The following is a 22,660-nucleotide window of genomic DNA, read 5'->3' on the forward strand; positions in this document are numbered from 1 at the left end:
GAAGAAACTCTGGTAAAGGTGTCATTTTCAGGTCAGACATTCAGTTGAAGCTCCATCTGGCCTCTCTTGTAGATATACAAGAACCAAGGAGAAAGTGGAGATCAGAGCCGAAAATGTGTTGCTGGTAAAGTGCAGCAGATCAAGCAGCATCCAAGGAGCAGGAGAATCGACGTTTCGGGCATGAGCCCTTCTTCAGGTTTCCCGAAACGTCGATTCTCCTGCTCCTTGGATGCTGCCTGACCTGCTGCGCTTTTCCAGCAACACATACAAGAACCAAGATACATTTTGAAGAGGAGCACAATGTTCTTCATATATCCTGTCCAATATTGATCCTGCACCAAGACTGGAATTGATACTCTGATAATTATTGTCATTCTGTTTGGGGGAGATTGTTATGTGCTTTTTGGTTGCAATACTTCTTCGATTTCAAACTCCATTTCAAACATATTTTGCTGATTGAATGCACTTTGGTGCGGCCCGAACTCAGGAAAGGCATTGTTCAATTTTTTTTGTCCCAACACTTTATTGCATTGCATTTTTAGAGACACTGATTGGAATTGCGGTCTTGGACCTGAAGTGGCTGGTATCCAAACTGGAAAGTATACCATTTCCCTGCATTAACAATCCTCAGCTGAGTCAGCCTGCCAATTCACAACAAATAATTTCCAAAAGTGGGGAAAATATGGATGTAAGTGCAGTGTGGCCAGAATTCAGTCAGATCTGAGCTACAGGCTTGGAGTTATTTTGCATTTGATTCTTGCCAGGTCACTGATTTGGACTGAAGTTGAATGTATTTCCACAGGGGAGTTGACAGCTTTTCACCCACAGCACTGACCAACCCACACATGTTAAGAAGGGAATAACAGGATCTGTCTTGATCATTCTGCATTGTGCAGTCAAATAGCCTCTTCACCCTCAGTCTTGGCATGAAAATGAAGATGAGGCAAGGCATTTTGTGAAACTTGGTTCCAGAAATGCTCTGGGGAGTTGGGAGATAGAATTGAGAACTAAAAACAAGCTGATGCCTTCATTTGTCAGCAAGGTACTTGTGACTGATGTCTGTGCTTTGCAATTGTATGCATCATTAGAGAACTGATCTTTGAATGTCTCTCTGTTAGGAGTAAAGAATCTCTCTTCATCCATCCTCCTGGACAAAATGGTTTTCGATTGTCTTGACTCCCATTGGAGCTGACCTGATTTTCATTACTGCAACACGTCAGTTTCTTTATACATCATCTGAGTCACCAGCATTGTGCAGCCCATTGCCTGATGAAATAGTGGCCTGCTGCTGAGCAAACTGTGTGTGGAAAGCATCCCTGTGGAAAGCAATTGGCCGTGGTTGATGAAGAGAGATGCAAGGATAGGGCGATGCCAGTGAAAGTGCCTGCTTTGCATTGCATTGAAAGACAAAACATGTCATCTTGATAAGGCCCACTTCTCTCTCCTTCTACCTCAGGTGCAGTGGGTGAATGTGGCTGGCACCAAGTCCAAATCTTGAAGCCTGCACAACCTAGATCTGCTTTGTTTTTGGAAATCTCTACTGATGATCTTCAAAAGGTTGCCACGTCAATGTTTTGTGTAGGGGAAGGGACGCGTATGTGTGGTGAACCCCCACCCCCGAAACACTTTTTCCCACATTCAGAAAATATTGGCACATTCCTAGGGACCCCACAAAAGCATCAATACCATCCATGCTATCAGATGATACTGCGTCAGAAATAAGTCACGTTTCTGTTTTGGACTCTCAACTTGCACCTTCCGTAAGCTTGATGTCATACAAGTTCGATTCTCTGGCAAATCCATGGATGGCAAGCAACTACATATTCACCAGCCTATTTGGACTCCTGGTTAGCTCAGTGTTACAATTTTCACTGAATTTAGTTCAGGTTCCTCCAATCCTTTCCCCTCCCTATCTCTGTCATTCTGTTCAACTCTGCAAGGTGTTTCTCCAACTCGAACCTCTTGTGCATCCCTAATTTTATTTTCAGCATTTGGGTGCTGCTAATGAAGCTACCAATTGTTGTCCAACCCTAATTATACTTGAGATGGTGCTGGGATGCTATTGTCTTGACAGCTAGATTCCATTTCATGGAGGGACACCCATGGTATGATAGTCAACAAAGTTCCAGAGTTTTGATCCCTTGATAGAGAAGGAAAGATGACAAAATTCTAAGTTAAGAAATTGCACATGGCAATCTTCTTTGTGTCCCCTGCCTCCTTGTTCTGCGACATAGAGGTTGAGGGATTGGAAGATGCTGTCACAGAGTGTTTGGTAAGTTACTGCAAAGCATCTTGGGGGAGTTGCACTGATACACTTGCAGCTGCCAAGGCCCCAATCTCAGAAACTCCCTCCCTCTCCAATTCTGTTTCACTCTTTATGGTGCTCCTTAAAAGCAATCTTATGTTACATGTGAGTCTGAAATGGTTAATAGCTTGGTGTTCACATCACAGAGTCAATCTGAAACAATCAGTGGAGAGTGCTGGAAGGCATAGTTAGGGTTATGAAATTAAGAATTCAAACAATTCAATCATGATCTTATTGAACCATGGCGCAGAGTGGAGGTCCAAATGGCCCACGCTTGCTCCTGATTCACTTGCTTATATGAAGAGCAGCATGATGGAAGCACTCATATCACTGTGTGCAGGTTGTAGCATCACAGAAGAAATGAAGAGTCACCAGACTCAAAACATTATTTCAGTTTCTCTCCCTCCAACAATTGCTGACAGACCTGCTGAGTTTCTGCAGCAATTTCTGTTCTTCTGAGAAGAAACATCTTGCAGTTTACTTCAGCCAATCATCAAGAACTCTTGTATTTACACCAGAAGGTAAATTGTCCCAATCTGTAACCGAACACAACTGAGCATTTTGTTCCTGGTGTCTTTGTGTGTGGAATGTCTCTCAGGTTTTGTTTGATAAAGGTCCTGTGAAGTAACTGAGGATGTTACACTGTATTTGAAATACTGAGTGAAGGCAAGTTATTGTTGTTGTAATGATCTAGACACTGAGATCTTCATTGCAAGTTGTGCAGAAACATGATGCCAATTGACTCCCAAGTCAGATGGTGGAAGTAGTACTTTGAAAAGCAATTTAACACAAGTGAATTAACCAAAGAATTGTTACATGGCGGAGAGTTGTTTTTTGGACTGGAGGCCTGTGACCAATGGTGCACCAGAAGGTCCACTGATTTTTATCAGTTATATCAATGATTTGGATGTGGATGTGGATGTGAATGTAGGAGGCATGGTGGGTAAGTTAGGAGATGACACCAAAGTAGGTAGTGCAGTGGACATTAAGAAGATTATCTCAGTGTACAATGGGACCTTACTGGATGGGCTAAGAGGCTGAGAAATGGCAGATGGAATTTCATTTAAACAAATGCGAGATGTGGTTGACGTGAATGGGATAGGAAAACCTTTGCTGTGATTTTGACACCTACTGCCCAAATGAGACATCTGTTTGAACTTGGGCCCTCTCCCGCTGTCTGCAGTTTAGTGTGGACGTGGCAAGAGGCAATATGATTCAAAAATTAATTTAGAAATCTCTAAGAAGAGTCTTTAAATATTAAAATAACGTCAGTAGTTCAATGCATTACCTTGTATAAATCATCGCCGAGTCATCAAATATTAAAAACCCAATCATAAAATATTCTGCTTGTTATTATATTTAAAGGCAAACCAATTTTGTGTGTGTTTGTCAAGCCATTCTCAGCTGTGCATTGTCTAAACTGCTGCCATGATACAAGGGTCACATTACAACATGTCACAGCTTCATAATACTCCGGCAAATGTGAATACAGGCTTTCTGCCTCCTCTTCAGGAAACAATCATTTCAAAAGTTTGAAAGAAACAAGGCAATTACCACAACCAGGGTTTTGCCTTTTCCAAGATATACAAACAGCCACCATATTTGCTGAAGAGGAAGAGGGACCAAGGTTCACTTGACTGATTGCTGGGATGGCAGGATTGTCCTTAGAGGAGAGATTGAGGATACTGGGCTTCTACTCTCTCGAGCAGGACCACCCAAAATGTGGGTCATGACTACTGTATTGTTGCATAATTCCTAGAAAGGCAGCGTATCTTGAAGATGTTTCACTGGCATCTGACTTCCAGTTTGAAAGTCCTCATGTCCCCTTCAGCAGCCACATTGCAGTGGAGTCGGTGCATTGTATATACGTTGCAGTCAGCGATGTGCGGTATTGTTACAATACAGGGAAACAAGTCAAATCAAATCAGCCTCACGATCATTGGATTTGCAACACTGTGAAAATAAAACATGTAGTGACCCTCAAAATTGCCCAATGTTCCTAACTAGATTTCATGAATAACAGATCTTGGACCCCAGGTTTGTAACTTAAAGAAAAATTAATGATTTGTTTTAATTATGTAACTTTAGCAGAACAGAGATAAGTATCAAAGTAATCTAATCAAACAATTTGAAGCCTATTTTTCTCTCATAACCCTCACTCTCTGACAGACAAACAAATACAGTTAAGGGGAAAATTTAAAAAGAGATCAAAGAATTGTAATTTGCCAGTTCAATAAACAGTTTACGATGATGGATACCAGGCTGTCATGAAATCCTTGGACAATGTTCGTGTCGATTTGTCTATTTTGTTTGTCTTCTGAAGTCACCTGTTAACACAAACAGTTTCAGTTGACTCTGACAAATGTTTACTTATTCCTTACAGACTGGGATTATTTTCTGAGAACATTTGATCATTGACTAACTAGATAGAACACTGTGAGAATCTGGAATGTCTGTAATGGTGATAGAGGTAGAAACCTTCATAACATTGCAATTGCACAGTAAAAGACTTCTTCAGTGTGAAGGCACATGGGATTGTGAGCCAAGTGTTGCAAATTGTGTTTAGAATGTACAGTTTTAATCTTTGCAAAAGACTGCCCAAAATGTGGGTCATGACTGATGTCTTGTTGCACATTCCTCAGAAAGCTGGCGTGAAAGGGTTTTTTCTGCACAGTAAATCTATGCCTCTAAAATTAGAGAGGGGGGTAAAAAGCAATGCTCTGTGGAAGTTGTCAAAAATCAGTCTGCGTCTTGATAAAATCCAGTCAGAACTGTCTTCTTCTCAGTCAACACTGTCTCTGGTTGTCTGGTTAGCGCCAGTGCTCCTTGATATAGTCAAATGACCATGGGCCTAAAATTGCACATTCTAAATTGATGCCTAGCTGAAGATATTGGGCCTGACAGAAACTTGGTCAAATTAAACAGCAGCCAGTTGCTGTCAGCTGCAGAGCAGAGTGGAAACCAAGATCAAATTAGTTACCACCAGATCGAGCGTAATGCATTGGAGAAATATGCACTGGACAGACTGCCTGAGGATGTGTGCTGTACACCTCACAACATAGCAACTGTGAAGGGTGTTGGGGCGATCCCACTGAATGCTTTGAACTTGGCTCGTGACTCCACTGTTCAAAGGCCACAGAACAGGAAGATCGGGAGAAGCCAGGGGCGGGGGGGAGGGAGGACAGACAGACAAGAACACACATCTGGACTTCATCCTGTCAGTGAAGAATCTGCAAAGACTCAACCAGGCCCAGAACAAGAGTTCTGACCATCTGGGGAGAGAGACAGAGAGAAAGTGAAAGAATGCTCTGATCTGTGAAACCCATCTTCGTCAGTGATTAAGGAGATCCCAGCAGCCCAGCTCAAACACATGAATCATTGTGGGTAATATATTTTCTCTGATGGATAGAACTAGATAGAGAATACATACTGTTGGAATTTGGCAAATGTTGACATAGTGTGATAATAAGCAATATCTTGTGAAGAAATGAATGAGTTCTGTCACCTTTTTTCCACCTCACCGACAAGAGAACTTGGGTAAAGTGTTTTGAATATATAAATTGGTCAGAGTGTCCAAAGCATGAACATTTGTTTGCCCAATTTAACATCTGACTAGTTATCAGCCCTGAGCATAACAAAAGCTCAGTGCTGATTCATCCTTAGAAAAACAATTATGTTCCATGATGTTCCAGGCCTTTTCCCAAAAGCAAACATCTGTCTGGGTTCTATTCTCTTTCAAAACAAGCTGCTGTTCAAAGTTCAACTCTCAGGTCCAAACTGAAAAGAAGAGAGAAAAATACAAGAAAAATAGTCAGAGATTCTACATTATAGTCATACGATGTAATGTGTAAGTCTAAAATCCTGTGATAATGTCATTCATAAATTTCCAGGCACCAAGCTAAATAAGAACTTAGACTCCATGGTATATGTTGGATGGATCTAACATAAAGAAAAGCAATCACAGTGCATCTTACTGACAGTGGTGTCTGATGCAAGAAACCACATGAACTTTTGGGCCTCATTAGCTCCAATGGTTGCCATGGACTGATAGCTGGGAGGCCTCTTGTTCATTTATTCATTTGTGAGGGCCTTGCCAGCTGAACCAGCATTTATTGTCCATCCCTAATTGCCCATGGAACAGTCAAGAGTCAACACATTGCTGTGGGTCTGGAGTCACATGTAGGTCAGACCAGGTAACGATGGCAGTTTTTCTTCCCTGAAGGACATGAGTGAACCAGATGGATTTTTACAACAATTGACAAAGGGTTCATGGCCATCATTAGACTCTCAGTGCCAGACTTTTGTACTGAATTCAAATTCCACCATCTGCTGTGGTGGGATTTGAACCTGGTCCCCAAAACAACATCTGGGTCTCTGAATTAATGGTCCAATGATAAAAGGACTGGGCCATGGCCTCCCCTTTCCATAGAAACATACAGAAAACTATATAAAGTATGCCAATCAGCCCCTTTGAGCCTGCTCTGCCATTCAAAAAGATAATGACTGATTGTAGTCTTAGTTCCCCATTCCCACAAACTACTGATCATGTTTCACCCACTTGCTGTTGGATAGATTCTCTATCTCTTCCTTAAAAGTATTCCAGAACACAGTTTCAACTGCATTTTCAAGGACAGAGTTTGAAAGACTGATGCCTTTCTGTGAGGAAACATTTCACCAACAACATTCCAAGAGCTTCCCTGATTGCATGCTGAGATATCCGATCTGCTGGGCAGAATCCATATAGTTAGCAGTTGTGTGTTTGGTTCACTGCAAAGAAGTTGTGTGTTATGTCCTACAAGCGAGAATGTTGTCTCCTTCAGTGAAGAGTGAAAGTAAAGGCTGTTTGATGCAACTCTTGCTGGTTGGTCTGATAATTCATCCTTCCAGCTGCACTGAAACAGTTTCAATGTTGGGCAGACAAAGAAATGTATAGCTGGAGCTCAGTTGAATATGAAAGGTGCCAGAGCATTACTTTGAAGAGGAACAGTCCTCTCCATGATCCAGGCCAGTGTTTATTCTTGAACCTGTTTGTGGGAACTTGGTGCATACATCATGTGTCATTTTATCCGCATTCCAATGATGCCAAGTACTGAGATGGCTATAAAGCACTTTTCTGAATTTTTTCAATAAAGGCAACTCTTCTAAGTTGCCTTGAAGTCATATTCATGATTTGTGGAACTGACTTTGCTTCTCTTGATCTCCTCTTTGAGGTTAATATCCACAATTTTATTCCCTTTGCACACCTCCTGTCCAAGGGAAAGGTAACTGAAACACTACTAAAAATGTGATGATCCTTTCAACTTCAAAACAGTGAAGTGAGATGAGTTGCGCAGTTCAAAGCTTCACAATTATTCCTGAAGCTATGGTGGCAATAAGGATCTTGCTTCAACTGTCAGTCAATATTACGCATTGACCTTTTTTCTTAATCTCATTTCCTCATTGAGACTCTCACCTCAGCTACAGTTGCAAATTAATTTGTATTTTGGTGAAGGGGTAGATTTCCACCTGGAGAGGAATATGGAATTTAGGTTGGGCCTAACATGTGGACTCTGTTCCCAAAACCTTCCTCTCATCTTTCTTTAAGAGTCACATTAAAACTTGCCAGATTTTAATCATCTCCCTCAATGATAATATGCAACTGCCATTTGTGTGTGCAACAATTTCTTCCCCCAAGCCATCAGGCTCCTTAACACATTATGATCGGACTCTTTCCCATCTGAAATTCTTCGCACAACTTTGAATTGCTGCTAGAAAAAGGTCTACTATTTATCAATCTTCGATGACAGTGCAACTTGCATATTTTGCACTTCTTTTGCACTTTATGCCATGTACAATTGTGTAGTTTGTGCTGTCCATGTAGCACCCTAGGTCTAGAAGGAACGTTGTCTCGTTTCTACTGTATCAGTTGTATATGGTAGACAAGACAAATAAAAGCTACTCTCTTTCTTTCTCTCTCTCTCTTCATTTCTCCCGCTCCTCCTTCTCTGTCACCCTTCTGAACTCTCCTCATTGACAGAAGGACAACCAAGACAAAGAACATTAAACAACTTCTTGGCAAAATGGTACTTCACAGAGATGGACCCAAACCTATTCAATGTCGTGGTCTGTTATGGCCAGTCCACTGGACCCATCTGCCATAATTCATGGTTCATGCTGACTGTGGACCTGCAACTTTGGAAACTGAGGAGCTCTCTTTGTGACATGTCTTCACAGGGTCACATCGACTCACTGAATCAGAGTGAAACCAAGACAGCATATGAGAGACAAATGTTTAAAGTGAAGGAATAGCTGTGCGACTGCAGTTGTGCCTTTTGGATACGCTGGGGATGTTGTTAACTGTTGTGGCAGAATCTAATGGGTAAATATAAAATGGTGAGATGACTGCCTAACTCCACTTAATTGTCGTTGTGGTCTGCTTGCCTTTTTATCAGACTCTGGGTGATACATTAATTTGCTGAGGCACAAGGGACTTCCCTCTGAGTTCTTTTCAATGAATTATGGAGATTTATTACACTACATTTGTAAACCTATTAGGTTGGAAATGTCCCATTGTGTTTCTCTTCAGCGGAGCATTTGTATCTGAACAAATATTTATTGTGTGGCAGAGAATGCAAATATTTCGAATTTGATTGTGATTTTGCATTTAAACCCTGGGCCAATTGATTTTATGTTGTGTCAACTCCCTGTTAAATCTAAAGACGATACTTTCATGAGCTCAGGTTGCAGCTAAATTTGAGTCTAAGCCGGTCTTAGGGCTTGAAAGGAATTGCGCTGTTTCTGTGAAAAGGTGTTTACTAAACGTTCATCTTCATTTGGCATCTGTCTATCTGTCTGTAGTGTTGGGATGGTCACCCCTTGATTTTCCATCTTTGAATCTGAACAGGGCAGGTGGGGGGAGCCAGGAGATTTGATGTCAAACAAAAACATGGGTGCAGTACTGTCTTCACCACCTGGTCTAGGTACCTGACTAGAAACCACCTCGCTCTCCCAATGTTTTATCAACACATTGGCTGGAAGAAAGAATAAAACAGGACTTATAATTTCTTTTCGAAAGAGGTTTGGCTCACTCTCACTTTTCTGACTTCCGCACTTGCATTCTTCATTCACTGCCATTCCTTTAACACTGAAACTCTACTCTGAAATCCTAAATCTTTCACCAAGTTTTTGGTGCTCTGACTTGACTTTTGATCGTTCTGCTCAACGCTTGTTTTATGACGTGACTGTTCATCTACAAAATCTCCTGGGACAAGAACCGAAGACCTAGGAGCAGAAATACACAGTTCAGCCCCTTGAGCCCGGTTCACCATTTAATATCGTTACGGCTAATCACAAGTTGGTCTCAACTCTGATTTCCTCCCTTCTCTGTACAATCCTTCAAGCCATTACTAATGAAAAATCTACCTCCTCCTTAAAATTTACTCAATGTCCCAGCATCTCCTGCTATCTAGGGTTGTAAATAGCACTATTTCACAGATATGTGACCCGTTCTCATTATCTCTCTTTTAAAAATGCTATGCTTTATGCTTAAACTGTAACATTTGAGAATATCCCACAAGAGGAAACATCCTCTCAACATCCATTGTATCAATCCCTTTTATCGTGTTAAATATCTCAGATAAATCTCCTTTCATTCTTCTCAACTCTTGCGCATATTGGCTGAAACTGCTGACACTGTTTTCATAAAACAAATGCCCCATTTCTGGAATGAATCTCATGAACTGCCTCCAAAACCACATCCCTTTCTCCCTCAAGGCAGGGGACCAAAACTGGATGCAATACTCCAAATGTGGGTTCATGAAGTCCTCATTGTTGCACTATAAATTATATAATTTTATACTCCTTCAGCAATAAATGCCAACATTCCATTTGCAATTGATATTACTTGCTGGAACATAAATCTTTATTAAATATAGTGAGAATCTTTGGCATCAGTAATAATTGGTTGTGAAGAAATTAGATTCTCAGTCAGTATAAGATGTTCACTCGTGACTCTGGTTGGGAATTCAGGGCACTCTTCTTGACCCACTGAATAGATAGAATGTGAAATCTGTTAACAAGGAGAGCTGAGCAGATAACTCAGAACATTGCCAGGGACTGGGATAAGAACACGTGGAAGAAAGATGTTACGAGCATTTGCTGTTCGTCTAAGTGAAGTATATGGTGGAGGAGCATAGCATGGGCCATTTGAGCCAAATTGCCTGTTTTTGTGCAACAAATTTAACAGTAAAGTCCAATTGAAAAAGTACAGGATATTTCTTGTTTTATCAGTAGATGGCAGCAAGAGAACACTTTGCAATCCACTGAACATTGTGCAGTTTCTTCACAAAATTGAAGACTTTTATAAATGCTTTGCACTGCAGCTACATCTACTGGTTTCTTAGTGCATAGCGCTTCTTATTTCCACTCTGGCCAAGCTGCAAGTCTGAATGTGGTGTGAAGATTTGATTGGAGTTACTTTTCATCTCAAATTCCTCACTGCAAGTTTAGCCGAGTCAGTCAGGTTTGGGTGACTTTATCTGGAGCCAAATAGCATCCTTCAGCTTGGTCTGAACCTGTCTGAAGATGAGGCATTGTTGACAGTGACCCAGGATGGATGTTAGTGAAAAAAGGGAAACGCACACAAGCATCAAATGGTCATGGTTTGCAGTCCTCATCCAAGATAAATGCCGGGAATGCCACATTGTCAAAAATACCATATTTCTCAGCTAAGGTATTAGTTTGAGCTCCTGTTTACTCTCTGAGGTGGATCTGAAAGAGCCCATTCTCCTATTTCTAAGAAGAGCAGGGAGTTAACCCTGGCCTACTGCGCAACCTCTGTTCAGCGGTGAAAATTACACAAACTGTGCCCTCTTATTAACCTGTTGTTCATGGATAAGATGAGGGCAGTTATGGACCACTGCCAGAACCCCATTGTCATTTGTACATTCAAGGCTTGGAGGGCGATGCATCAGAGTGAGGGTTGCTTATCCAAGACTTTGCCTCTTACACCTATAGTTGGCATGCCAGGTTCCGAACAGGGATGATGGACTCAGGGTTCAAACTATGGACAACGAGAGACGTTTCTAGTTTGGGTGACTTGTTTGAGGGGGAGGTTATGATGTCTTTTGAGCAACTGAGCCGCAAATACGGGTTACCCAGCAGAGATCTTTTCTATTTTTTTCAGGTTAGGGATTTCATCCAGAACAAGACTACTCTTCTCACTAAGCCCTATAAGCCTAATACAGAGAGGTTGTTGCTCTGGTCCACAAGCACCCTTTCGGTTAGTGCCCTCTACCACTTGGTGGGTGGCAGGGCCTAGCAGGATATTAACCGGTTATGTGAGGTCAGGGAGCAAGAGCTAGGAGTGGAGATCTTTTCTGAAACATGGGAAAACATATGGGAGAATACTCGAAAGATCTCAATCTGTAATAGGACATGCGCTACGCTCCACAGGGCTCATCTGGCACCAGACCGTCTGACGAAGTTTAAAACAGAGGCATCCTCAGTGTGCTCCAAATGTAAAATAAATGTTAAGTACTCTTGCCCATTGCTTCTGGACATGCCACAGGTTCCATGTTTACTGGAGCGCTGTGGCGGGAGAGATAGGGAGGGTATTGAAGACTGCAGTCAAAGTAGACTGAATTTACCATCTTTAGACGGGCATAGGAAGAAACTATTTAATATTCTTGGATACTGTGCAAGGAAGAATATTCTGATGAATTGGGTTTGTGAGAACCCGCCGTGCTTGCTGGGATGGCAGAAATGGAGCACATTCCCTTGGACATTTTTACAAACATGGTGCACCATGTGTGGGTGGCACAGTGGTTAGCACTGTGCTAACAGCTCGCAGCGCCAGAGATTCGGGTTCAATTCCCGCCTCAGGCGACTCTTTGTGTGGAGTTTGCATATTCTCCCGTGTCTGCGTGGGTTTCATCCGGGTGTTCCGGTTTCCTCCCACAATCCAAAAATGTGCAGGTTAGGTGAATTGGCCATGCTAAATTGCCCATAGTGTTGGGTGAAGGGTTAAATGTAGGGGAATGGGTCTGGGTGGGATGCGCTTCGGTGGGTCGGTGTGGACTTGTTGGGCCGAAGGGCCTGTTTCCACACTGTAAGTAATCTAATCTAAACCACACACCAGACCACTTTTACAAGACATGGCAGCCTTACTTGAGTTATTTGGATATAGATTTGTCAGTTGTCTGAACTAGGGCATTTGTTTAACCAGGATGGTTAGGTTTGTCTAGCCCTGGGCTAAACAATGCTTTATTTGGGAGCTTTGCGCTAAGCATAGCTGTTCTGTAGTTTGTGTGTTTATTTTTTTTTGGTGTTGCTTTGCACAGTGTTAGGATTTGTTTTGTATTAAAGGGTAGGTTAATAGTTAGGAGACAGTAGTTGTATTGTATTTTGTGTTTTTTCTTTTTATTAAACTGATAGTTGTTATTGATTGTATTTTTCAATAATTTTATATGTCTGTAAAGTTAAAAAAAATTTGCTAATATATTTATTTTAAAAATTTACACAAACTGTTGGCCTAGTTATGAATACAATGCTGTTTGTTACATTTTTCTGTGTACAAATGAGTTGGTACTTTTCTAACATGGCAATAGTGACAGCAATAGCACTCTATCAGACGTAAAGGGCTTTGGAATATACTGGCATAGTGAGAGGCACTATGTAAAGATCCAAGTGTCCTTTTGCTGACTTGTTCCTCATGTTCATTTGATCATATCTGAGAAATGGAAGACCAAGCCCAGTTTAGCTGCCAAGGGAAGTAGCTGAAATCAGATCTCAAAATACGACAACGAAACTTCAAACCAGAAAGCTGGAACCGTTCAGCAGGTCTTCTAAACTATATGGAATAAAGGCAGGTCAACAAAGAAAGGTTAGACCCGAAACATTGACTTCTCCACCCCCTGATGCTGCCTGGCTTGCTGTGTTCTTTCAGTGCCCTGCTTGTAGATGTTATCCTACTGTTATGGACCAGGCCATAGCCCTGAAAACATTTCAAGAAGGGAGCCTGGATCCTAACTTTGTTAGTTGTTTTAAGCAGGTGTAATGCGGATATTCCAGGAGTGATGCCGCTGGCCAACCCAGTTAGTTTCAAGCAAAACAGAATTTATGTACAAGATTACTGAATGAAACAAAACAAGAGAGAACAGAATAGCTTAACCGATCTGAAAAACCAACAGATTATCTCAATTTAATGATGCTGTTCCAAACTCCTGCAATAATCCCCATAAACAATCCTTGGCATATAAGTGGTAAAATCAAACACAGGGTCTTACAGGAGAGAAGTCAGAGAGATAATACCAGTCTAGACTTGCTACATTGGGTGCAGCAGTTTTTTTTTCTCTCCACTGTTAAAACCAAACCAAACCAAAGAAAATCTGAGCTGGGAGAACTGGCAACTCCCCTTTCATTGTACAATTTTTTTTAACTTGGAAACCTTCTGTCTGAGGCAGTATCTGTCAGCTATAAACAAACTGGCCCTAAAATCCTTCAACCTCAAACTTTTCAAAGTCTGAGTCTTTTACAACCTCTCTGAAAAAAGAAGCTGAGGATAGCATAACCTTGCAAAAGGAACAACATCGTCACACTATCATCAGCACTGGAGTGAAAATGCATGAAACATTTAACAAGAATCTTGCTGGAATCAAAACAAATGGAGAACAAAAGAGACAACAGGTTTCAGTCGAGAAAGTGTAACAATCTGTCATTTATTGCAAAAAGATAAGAGTGAGTTTCCTTGGAACATCCTTAACTGAAGCGAAGAATTTAAGCATCCAATAAAGCATAATTTACCACTCTTTGGTCAAGGAGAGATATACTTAAATTGGAGTCAGTTTGAAGAAAAGTCACAAGGCCGTAAGATTCCTGGTATTCAGGGATTGCTCTGCGAGGAAATGGTTAAGCAAGTTTGGCCGACACTCATTGGATTTTGGAAGAATGAAAGTTAATCTTATTGAAGCATACAAGATCCACAGGGCAGATACTGGTAGAATTTTTCCTTGTGTGAGATCTAGAACTGAGGGATGGCGTAGGGCAATTGTTTGCCCAGACGGTGTTGGAGGCTGGGATAATTTAATGTATCCAACAGTGAGTTCAACTCATTTTTCATCAACCATGATTGTCGAAAGCAGGCAGGAAAGTTAAAGCCACGTCATTTCTGGTGTTGACTCAGGGAGCAGGTATGATGGATTGAATGGTCTACTCCTGCTCCTATTTTTTTCTGTGCTCATGTAACAAAGTGTAAATCTGTAAGAGAAACCAATGCAAAATTACTGCAGGTGCTGGTCATCTTGAAATACCAAGAGGCCAAGCTGGACACTCTCTGGAGGTCTACTAGCATCTGCAAAGGGAAAGTGGGGTTTCAGGTCAGTAATCTTTCTTTTGTTGCTTTTGTATTTCTTCACATGCTGCCTGTCCTGCTAAGGATTTCCAACACTTCCCGTTTCTAATATATCATCGACAAAGGAGTTGAAAATGGCTGGGATCATGGAAGACAATCTGAGGAACATGTGGACAGAAATTCGGCCTGAAGTTAGAAAGGAAATAGAAAAAAGTAATTTAAATTCTCAATCTTGTGACAACATTCTGGTTGACCATGGTTAATTTGTATCTCTGCTGTACTCCAGTTATGTTCCAATTAAATAGGTGAAGTTTCAAAATGGAGTGATGCTTCCTGGCTCATTGGAACATATGAGGCCATGAGTGTACATGTAGACTTCTTCAATAAGTCAGGTTCTTAAGAAAGAATCCTCACATAAGGCAACTGAAAGACAATAAGTGGTGTTACTGATAAGTGCATGAGACTGGTAATCCAGAAACTAAGGCTGCTGACCTGGTCTGGCCCAAATGTGATGTGAGATATGCAGCAATGTGGCTGACTTATTGACTCTTTGAAATGACCAAAGTTAGCTACTCAGTTCAAGTCCACTTCAGGATGATAGATCTTGCTTCCTGTCCTGGGGACATCAGTGAATCAGCAAGATTTTTGCTCTGAGTTCACTGGTTTGGAAGAATCTGCTGTCACTGACAATCTATTGTTTGTTGTAAGTCAGAAAAGTGTATTATTACGCACCATAAATAAGTGACTGTCAGGAGCAATAATAAGAAAGAAGTGTAAGTAAGCAAAAGTAGAGTCTGGGAATTAAGCTTCAGACTTAAGATGAAGCATGGCAGCCGAGCTCAATCCTGTGTTTTGCACAACCTACAGTCGGCGGGAAATCTTAGCTGCTCCTGGGAAGCTAGATGACCACATCTGCAAAAAGTGTTACTGTCTGGTTAGATTGAGCACTGGGTTTTGGAACTTGAGCATTGGCTAGAGGCAGACCAGTGCAACAACAATAACACTAATAGTAGATTTCCTGACATAATGATGGTGCAGCTTAAAGAAATGCAGTCAGAGAGGGAATGTGTGACCGTCAGTCGGAAGAAGGGTGGCAGTCAGGTAGTACGTAAAGCCCAGATTGCATTGGTTCCTCTGGGGGCTGCAGAGAGAGTTCAGCTGTAAATGGTGGAATCAGGAAAGGGGGAACAAGCGGTCGGAGATTCAATAGTGAAGTGTATAGTCAGGTGTTTCGGTGGCTGCAGATGCCACTCCAGTTGTTGCCTCCCTGGGACGAAGGTGAAAGATGTTACTGAATACCTGCAGGACATTCTGAAGAGGGAAAGTGACCATTTGGAGATCAAGGTTGACATTGAGACCAACAACATGGATAGAAAGAAGGATTAAGTCCTAGAAGAATGTTTGAGGGAATGAGACAATTGCAGATTTTAATGTCTGCATAGTACCTGGACCACATGCGCTTGAGGAGAGGAATAGGTGGACAAAATGGACACATTTATGACTGAAAGGTTGGATAACCAGCTTTATTTTTGGGCAACTTGGAACCTGTCCAAGTTAGAATCAGAATGGGGCCAACATTCTTGTGGGGAGGTTGCTCGTGCAGTTGTTGGAGGTTTCAACTAATTTGGCCAAGGCATGGGATGCAAAGTGGAGATACAGCAGGGGTGATGCATGGACAAATATAGAAGAATAACCAAGTTAGTCTGGAAGGCAGTTTAAGTATAGTCAGGTTAAGGTACAGGGAGCATGGCAAGGTTGCATGGTATTTATTTTAATTCAATGCGTGTTGCAAGTAAGGCAGATTAGGGTGGGAGTGAGGGTGTTGATTAGCACATGGGGAAATGGTATCAATGCTGTATGGAAGCTTGGTTGAGGAACAGGCAAGACAGACAACAGCATGATGGAATAATGATATCTTACAAGATTCCTCAAATTAGGCCATGTCGGCAGAACATAAGAATAAACTGGGGACATATCACTTTGCAGGGGTGTTAGGTAGACCACTAAGCAATCAGGGAGAGATACAAAGACAAGTATGAGGGCAAATCATGGGGAAGTCTAAAAATGAAAGTGGTGAAAATAGAGTGGAATTTTTCAAATGCATCCACAAGAACTTTTTCAGTTAGCACATTGGACATACAAAAGAGGGGAAGATGCTGGTTCTAATTTTAGGAAACGAAACCAGCCAAGTAGGAGGTGTGGTCATGTAGGAGCATTTCAGTGACAACAAGATTGAATGTAATTATGGATAAGGAGAAAACTGGACTGGAGGTCAAGGTTCTGAATTGGGCAAGGCTGATTTTAAGCAGATGAAGACAAGGGTCTGGCCAAAGTGAACTGGAAACAGCTACTTGCAGAAAAATCCATATCAGAGCTATGGATCACATTCTAAAGGGTAACAGTGGGAACACAGGGCCAACAACTTCCTGTAAAGATGAAGGATGGGTCCAATATGTCCAGAGAACTCTGGATGATAATAAGTGTACAAGATTGGACAAGGAAAGGGAAGTTACTTCAGGTAGATTCCTTGAGTATAGAAAGTAATGGATGAGGAGAATGAAGAGATGTGAAAAAAAACACTAATAGCTAATACTAAGAAAAATGAATGTGCACTTGACAAATCTATTATAGGCAAGAGGATAAACAGGGAAAGACTAAAGTGGTCATGTGTATGTGGAGACAGAAAACACAGCTGAGCTTTTCAAAGACTACTTTGCAACTGCATTCAGAATCAAAAACAATGATGGTGGTCAAGAGGTGAGAGGGGGATTGTGACACTATAAAACAATTGTTAGCAGGACTGAAATTGGCGCATTTTCACTGCCAAATGAAATGTATCCAAGGCTACGGTGGGAAGAAGGAAAGAGACCGACATTAATGTTCAAAACCTCTGGCCACATGATGGAGGACAGTTCATATTATTCAAGAAGGATGATAGAGATAAAGTAGAGGATAGTGAGTCTAATATCTGAGTACAGAAACAACTGGAAAAAACTCAGACAGGCAGAATTAAACTCTATTTGGAGAGACAAGAATTAATCAAAAAGAGTCAGCATGGCTTTGGGAAAGGGAGATCACGTTTAACAAATTTGATATAAGTTTTTGGGGAGGTGATGTTTAAGCTTGTTGATGAGGATCAAGCAGTTGCTGTAGTCTACACAAACTACAATAAAGCTTATGATAAGTTCTCTCACAGCCCACAGGATCTCAGGTAATTTGGCAAATTGGATCCAAAATTGGCATAATTACAGAAAGCAGAGGATGATGCTTGAATGTGCTTCTGTAACTGGAAGCCTGTATCCAGGAGCACGCTCACAGGGCTCACTTGCTGTTTGTTGTGTGCAATGTAGGAGTTATTTTCAGTTAGTTCACAGATGACATGAAAATCAGTTGTATGATAAATCACAAGGAGGAAAGTATCAGAAGACATGATTATAAAGATGAACACTAAATGGACTTCAATCCTGAAAAGTGTGATTCTGGAAAGACTAACAAGGCAAAGGAGTACTATATACATTAAATGGAAAGATATGAAATGGAAGTGGAGAGAATCGGAAAGACCTTGGTGTGCATGTCCATGGGTCCTTGTAAGCAGCAAGTCAGGTGAATAAAGTGATAAAGAAGCCGCAATGGACACTTGCTATTATTAGTCAAAGCAATCGATATTAGAGCAAAGAAGTTATGATAATACTGCAAAGAAGCTTAATTAGGCCACAACTGGAGTACTGGGTAGTTATGACTACCAGACTGCAGGAGGGATGTGATCCCACGACAGAGTGTAGAAGGGGTGTATAAAGCTCTGAGAGGCACAGAGAGGGTCAGTAGAGAGACAGTTTTCCCTTTAGTCGTGAAGTAAATAACCAGGGTGCACAGTCTCAATGGAAAGAGCAGAAGATTTAGAGGGCATTTGAGGAAACAAATTTTCACCCAGAGGGTGTGGGTGTACTGGAATCCTACAGACATTTAAGAAGTATTGAGATGAGTACTTGAAATGTCATTGCAAATGGCTGTGAGTCAAAGTGCCAGAAAATGGATTAAGCATCAATGATTATTTCATGTGCCAAGAGTGTGGTGCTGGAAAAGCACAGCCAGTTAGGCAGCATTCTACGAGCAGGAGAATCGACGTTTTGGGCATAAGCCCTTCATCAGGAATGAGGATGAAGGGTTTATGCCCGAAACATCGATTCTCCTGCTCCTCAGATGCTGCCTGACCGGCTGTGCTTTTCCAGCACCACATGCTCGACCCTGATCTCCAGCATCTGCAGTCCTCACTTTCTCCTAATGATTATTTTCATGACTGGCATGGATACAAAGGGCCTCTTGTTGCGCTGTGAGAACTTTTCACAGGCATGGTCACCATCATTTGAGATTAGATTTAAATCCCATATTTTTTGACTGACTTTAAATTCCACAAGCTTGTGTTTGACTTTGAATGCCTGGATTCTGAATACTGAGTAAAATGTGAGTGTATAGTCAGAAGTCACATGACACTAGATTCTAGTCCAACAGGTTTATTTAAAATCATAAGCTTTTGAAGCACCGCTCCTTCGTCAGGTGAAGTGAACAATGACACTTCACCTGACCATGGAGCTATGCTCTGAGAACTTGTGATTTTACATAAATCTGCTGGAGCATAACCTTGTGGTCTGACTTCTGACTTTGTCCACCCCCATTCCCACACCAGCATCTTCACATCATGCCCATTAGCACATCACCAGCACTTAAAAATGCTGCTTAAACACAATGTAGACAGGCAGGAGGCTGGAAGAATACAGCAAGGTGGTAAAAACAATGACTGCAGATGCTGGAAACCAGATTCTGGATTAGTGGTGCTGGAAGATCACAGCAGTTCAGGCAGCATCCAAGGAGCAGCGAAATCGATGTTTTGGGCAAAAGCCCTTCATCAAGAATAAAGGCAGAGAGCCTGAAGCGTGGAGAGATAAGCTGGAGGAGGTGGGGGGGGGAGAAAATAGCATAGAGTACAATGGGTGAGTGGGGGAGGGGATGAAGGTGATAGGCCAAGGAGGAGAGGGTGGAGTGGATAGGTGGAAAAGGAGATAGGCAGGTAGGACAAGTCCGGACAAGTCATGGGGACAGTGCTGAGCTGGAAGTTTGGAACTAGGTTGAGGTGGGCGAAGGGGAAATGAGGAAACTGTTGAAGTCCACATTGATGCCCTGGGGTTGAAATGTTCCGAGGCGGCAGATGAGGCGTTCTTCCTCCAGGCATCTGGTGGTGAGGGAGTGGCGGTAAAGGAGGCCCAGGACCTCCATGTGGGAGAGTGGGAGGGGGAGTTGAAATGTTGGGCCACGGGGCGGTGTGGTTGATTGGTGCGGGTGTCTTGGAGATGTTCCCTAAAGCGCTCTGCTAGAAGGCGCCCTTTTGGGAGTTGCAGTGGGAGAGGGACTCCCTGAGATTCTTGTAGAGAGAGGAGGAAAACTTCTTCAAGGCAGGCATCCTTGCAAGAGGATTCGCAGTAGGGTTAAAATCAACGAGGTAAAAACAATGACTGCAGATGCTCCAGGCAGCATCAGGAGGTGTAGTTGACATTTGGGTGTTAACCCTTCAGAATTTGTCGTTTGGATTCCAGCATCTGAAGTTTTTTTTTGTTGCTAAACACAATGTGGCAGTGAATCAGCTGGCAGGAATTCGATTATTATACCTGTCCATTCTGCCTTTTTGGGCTATAAGGAGCAGGCTTACAAATGGTACCAGGTCGACAGCTCAGTAAGTGATCTATTGGAAAGGCCAGTGCAGAGAAGAGGGCTGAAGGGCCTCCTCCTGTTTTCTGACTCTGATTCAGTAAAGTACCAAATACTTCCCCAGTTCTCTCTTTTTTTTGTCAGGATGTTGGATACTTTTTTTTCTCCTTTTTTTAACTCTTCTTTCCCCACTGCCGCCTTACTGCGGTAGTGCTTGTATGTTCCCCAGCACCCATGTGTGTGTGCAGGGTAAAACACAATGAAAGACACAAAGGTGTACAAACCAAAAGAGAAAATCTCAGCAGGTCTGGCAGCATCTGTAAGGAGAGAAAAGAGCTGATGTTTTGAGTGCACAAATCTTTATTCAGTTTCCACCACCAGGAAGAAAAGAAACACCCAAGTGGCCAGTGACAAGCTGTGCCTTTTACATCCAAGGGCAATGCTGCGTGATCAAACACTGAAGGGGAGGTCAAGGATTAAATCAAAATAGAGTTGGAGGGGAAAATAATGCACTCCACTCTCTGCAGTGCCCAACCGTCCCTGATCAGCTCTAGGGTGTTGGTGGACATTTCTCTCTTTTTAGTCTAAGCTGCAAATGTGTTGCTGGTCAAAGCACAGCAGGTTAGGCAGCATCTCTTTTTAGTCTGCGGGGCAGTGAAAAAATAGTGGAGGAGATCAGGTGCATCTTTGTAAGCCCACACTCATGGTAAAGTAAAATGGCCATGGCCATGACCATTACTGGACAGCATTGCAGCCACCTCAGTGTTCACCTGCGCAGACGCAACAAACCTGGCTGCAGGTCACAAGCGCAGGCGCAGTGGCATCCCGACCAAAGCCGGAAAGCCGCGGAGGACACCTGGCCGGAGGGGGGCGCGAGCGGGGTCAATCAGAGGAGTGCGCACGCGTAGACCGAGGCGTCCGCGCGACGAAAGCGGACCGTTTCGAGTCCCCCTCAACCGCCGCTTGCACCTGTGCCGCGCCCCCGCCCAACCCTGGGTTGGAGAAAGCGGACTGGATTGAGGGCCCCTTGTTAACCTCGGTGAGGAGAGGTCGCACGCAAGTGCATCCCCCCCCCTCCCCTGCAATTTTCAAGAGGCGGGAAAACCGAGGAAGAGACCGTTCACCTTCGTTGCTACGGCCTCCCGCCCACCGCACGACAGCGGGGGGCGGGGCGAAACATCCGCCGAGGGCAGTTCAACTCACAAGAGAAGGCGAACCGAGCGCGGTGACGGGTGATAGCGAGCGGACCGATCGGCGGAGAAGAAAAGCAGCAGTCCCGTCGGGATCCTCCTCTGTCCCCGGGCACGCTCGAAGCGGAGCGGCGAGGGACAGCGCGCGCGGGCGCGCTCTCGCGGTGGGGTTGGTGGGGTTGGAGGGAGGGGAGCAGTTGGACTCTTCCGGAAGCGCCGGCGCGACTGCGCGTGCGGCCCGCCAACGGTCGCCGGCGGCGGTTTGAATTCCTGAACGTTCGGAGGGCGAGCTCCTGCCAACATGGTGTCGTGGCTCATCTCCAGGCTGGTCGTGTGAGTGTCCGCTTTGGTGTTGGTGTGTTTCTTTCTCCTTCCCGGCTCCATCTCCTCTGCGTTTCCTCGGCAACTTTTTTTTTTAAATTTTGTTCCTTGGAAATCTGGGTTTGTAGCCGGGGTTTGGGGGGCGTGTTTGTAGGCGTTGTACAGATGTTTGTTTTCCTATTTTTTTTGGTCTAAACCGTTCCCTTTAATTGCCTACTGGATTCTTTGATACTTCTCAGAAAGCTTTGCCTGGTTGTCCTCATCCTTGAGTGTCTTTTTTTTTATTCCATCGTTTTAGAGCAGCTAGCCAATTTGTGTCATTTATGACCTGTGTTGGATTGGAAGTGCTTCCAAATAAAACTGTTGGACTTGAACCTGGTGTTGAGTTTTAACTGTCATCTATCTCAGCTCTGCAAGAAACACAGGGGGTTAAGTTAAGCTGCTTGGGATCACCGAGGTGTAGATGACCAAACCTGGAATCGAGTTGCAAGCCTCTTGGAGTGTCTCTAAGAACTTGGGATCAAGTCTTTGTAAAGTTGCTGCTTTTTGACACCCAGTTTCCCATGTGGGGCTGAACTCTTCGCAACCCCTGTTGTTTTCCCGTGGTTAAGAGTTGTCTCCTTCAAGTTTTCACTCTGCTTTTAAAAACCCAACCATTTTCCTTTGGCGTTTCCTGGCCCTTTGTTAACCTTTTGTTTTTAATGAACTGTATTTGAAACCACCACCACACTACAGTTGCAGTGGAGGCACACCAAATATTTGGATCCAAAATCCAGTCCTTTGGGTTGCTGATCAAGTGGCTTCTATGCCCTGTTA

At 43.0% G+C, this 22,660-nt stretch overlaps 1 protein-coding gene across 2 annotated transcripts in view; it reads left to right on the forward strand.

Annotated features, from left to right (window-relative positions):
* The first annotated feature begins 21,163 nt into the window (after positions 1–21,163).
* The window catches only part of LOC132836963 (receptor expression-enhancing protein 1-like), a 57,212-nt gene continuing 55,715 nt past the window's right edge, over positions 21,164–22,660 (forward strand). For both annotated transcript variants that reach the window (XM_060856556.1, XM_060856555.1), the window contains exon 1: positions 21,164–21,856. In XM_060856556.1, the coding sequence (XP_060712539.1) occupies positions 21,825–21,856 (32 nt within the window). In that variant the 5' untranslated portion in view covers positions 21,164–21,824. The remainder of the gene's footprint in view (positions 21,857–22,660) is intronic.

Source organism: Hemiscyllium ocellatum, chromosome 48, assembly GCF_020745735.1.
Source record: "Hemiscyllium ocellatum isolate sHemOce1 chromosome 48, sHemOce1.pat.X.cur, whole genome shotgun sequence".
NCBI classification, from domain to species: domain Eukaryota; kingdom Metazoa; phylum Chordata; class Chondrichthyes; order Orectolobiformes; family Hemiscylliidae; genus Hemiscyllium; species Hemiscyllium ocellatum.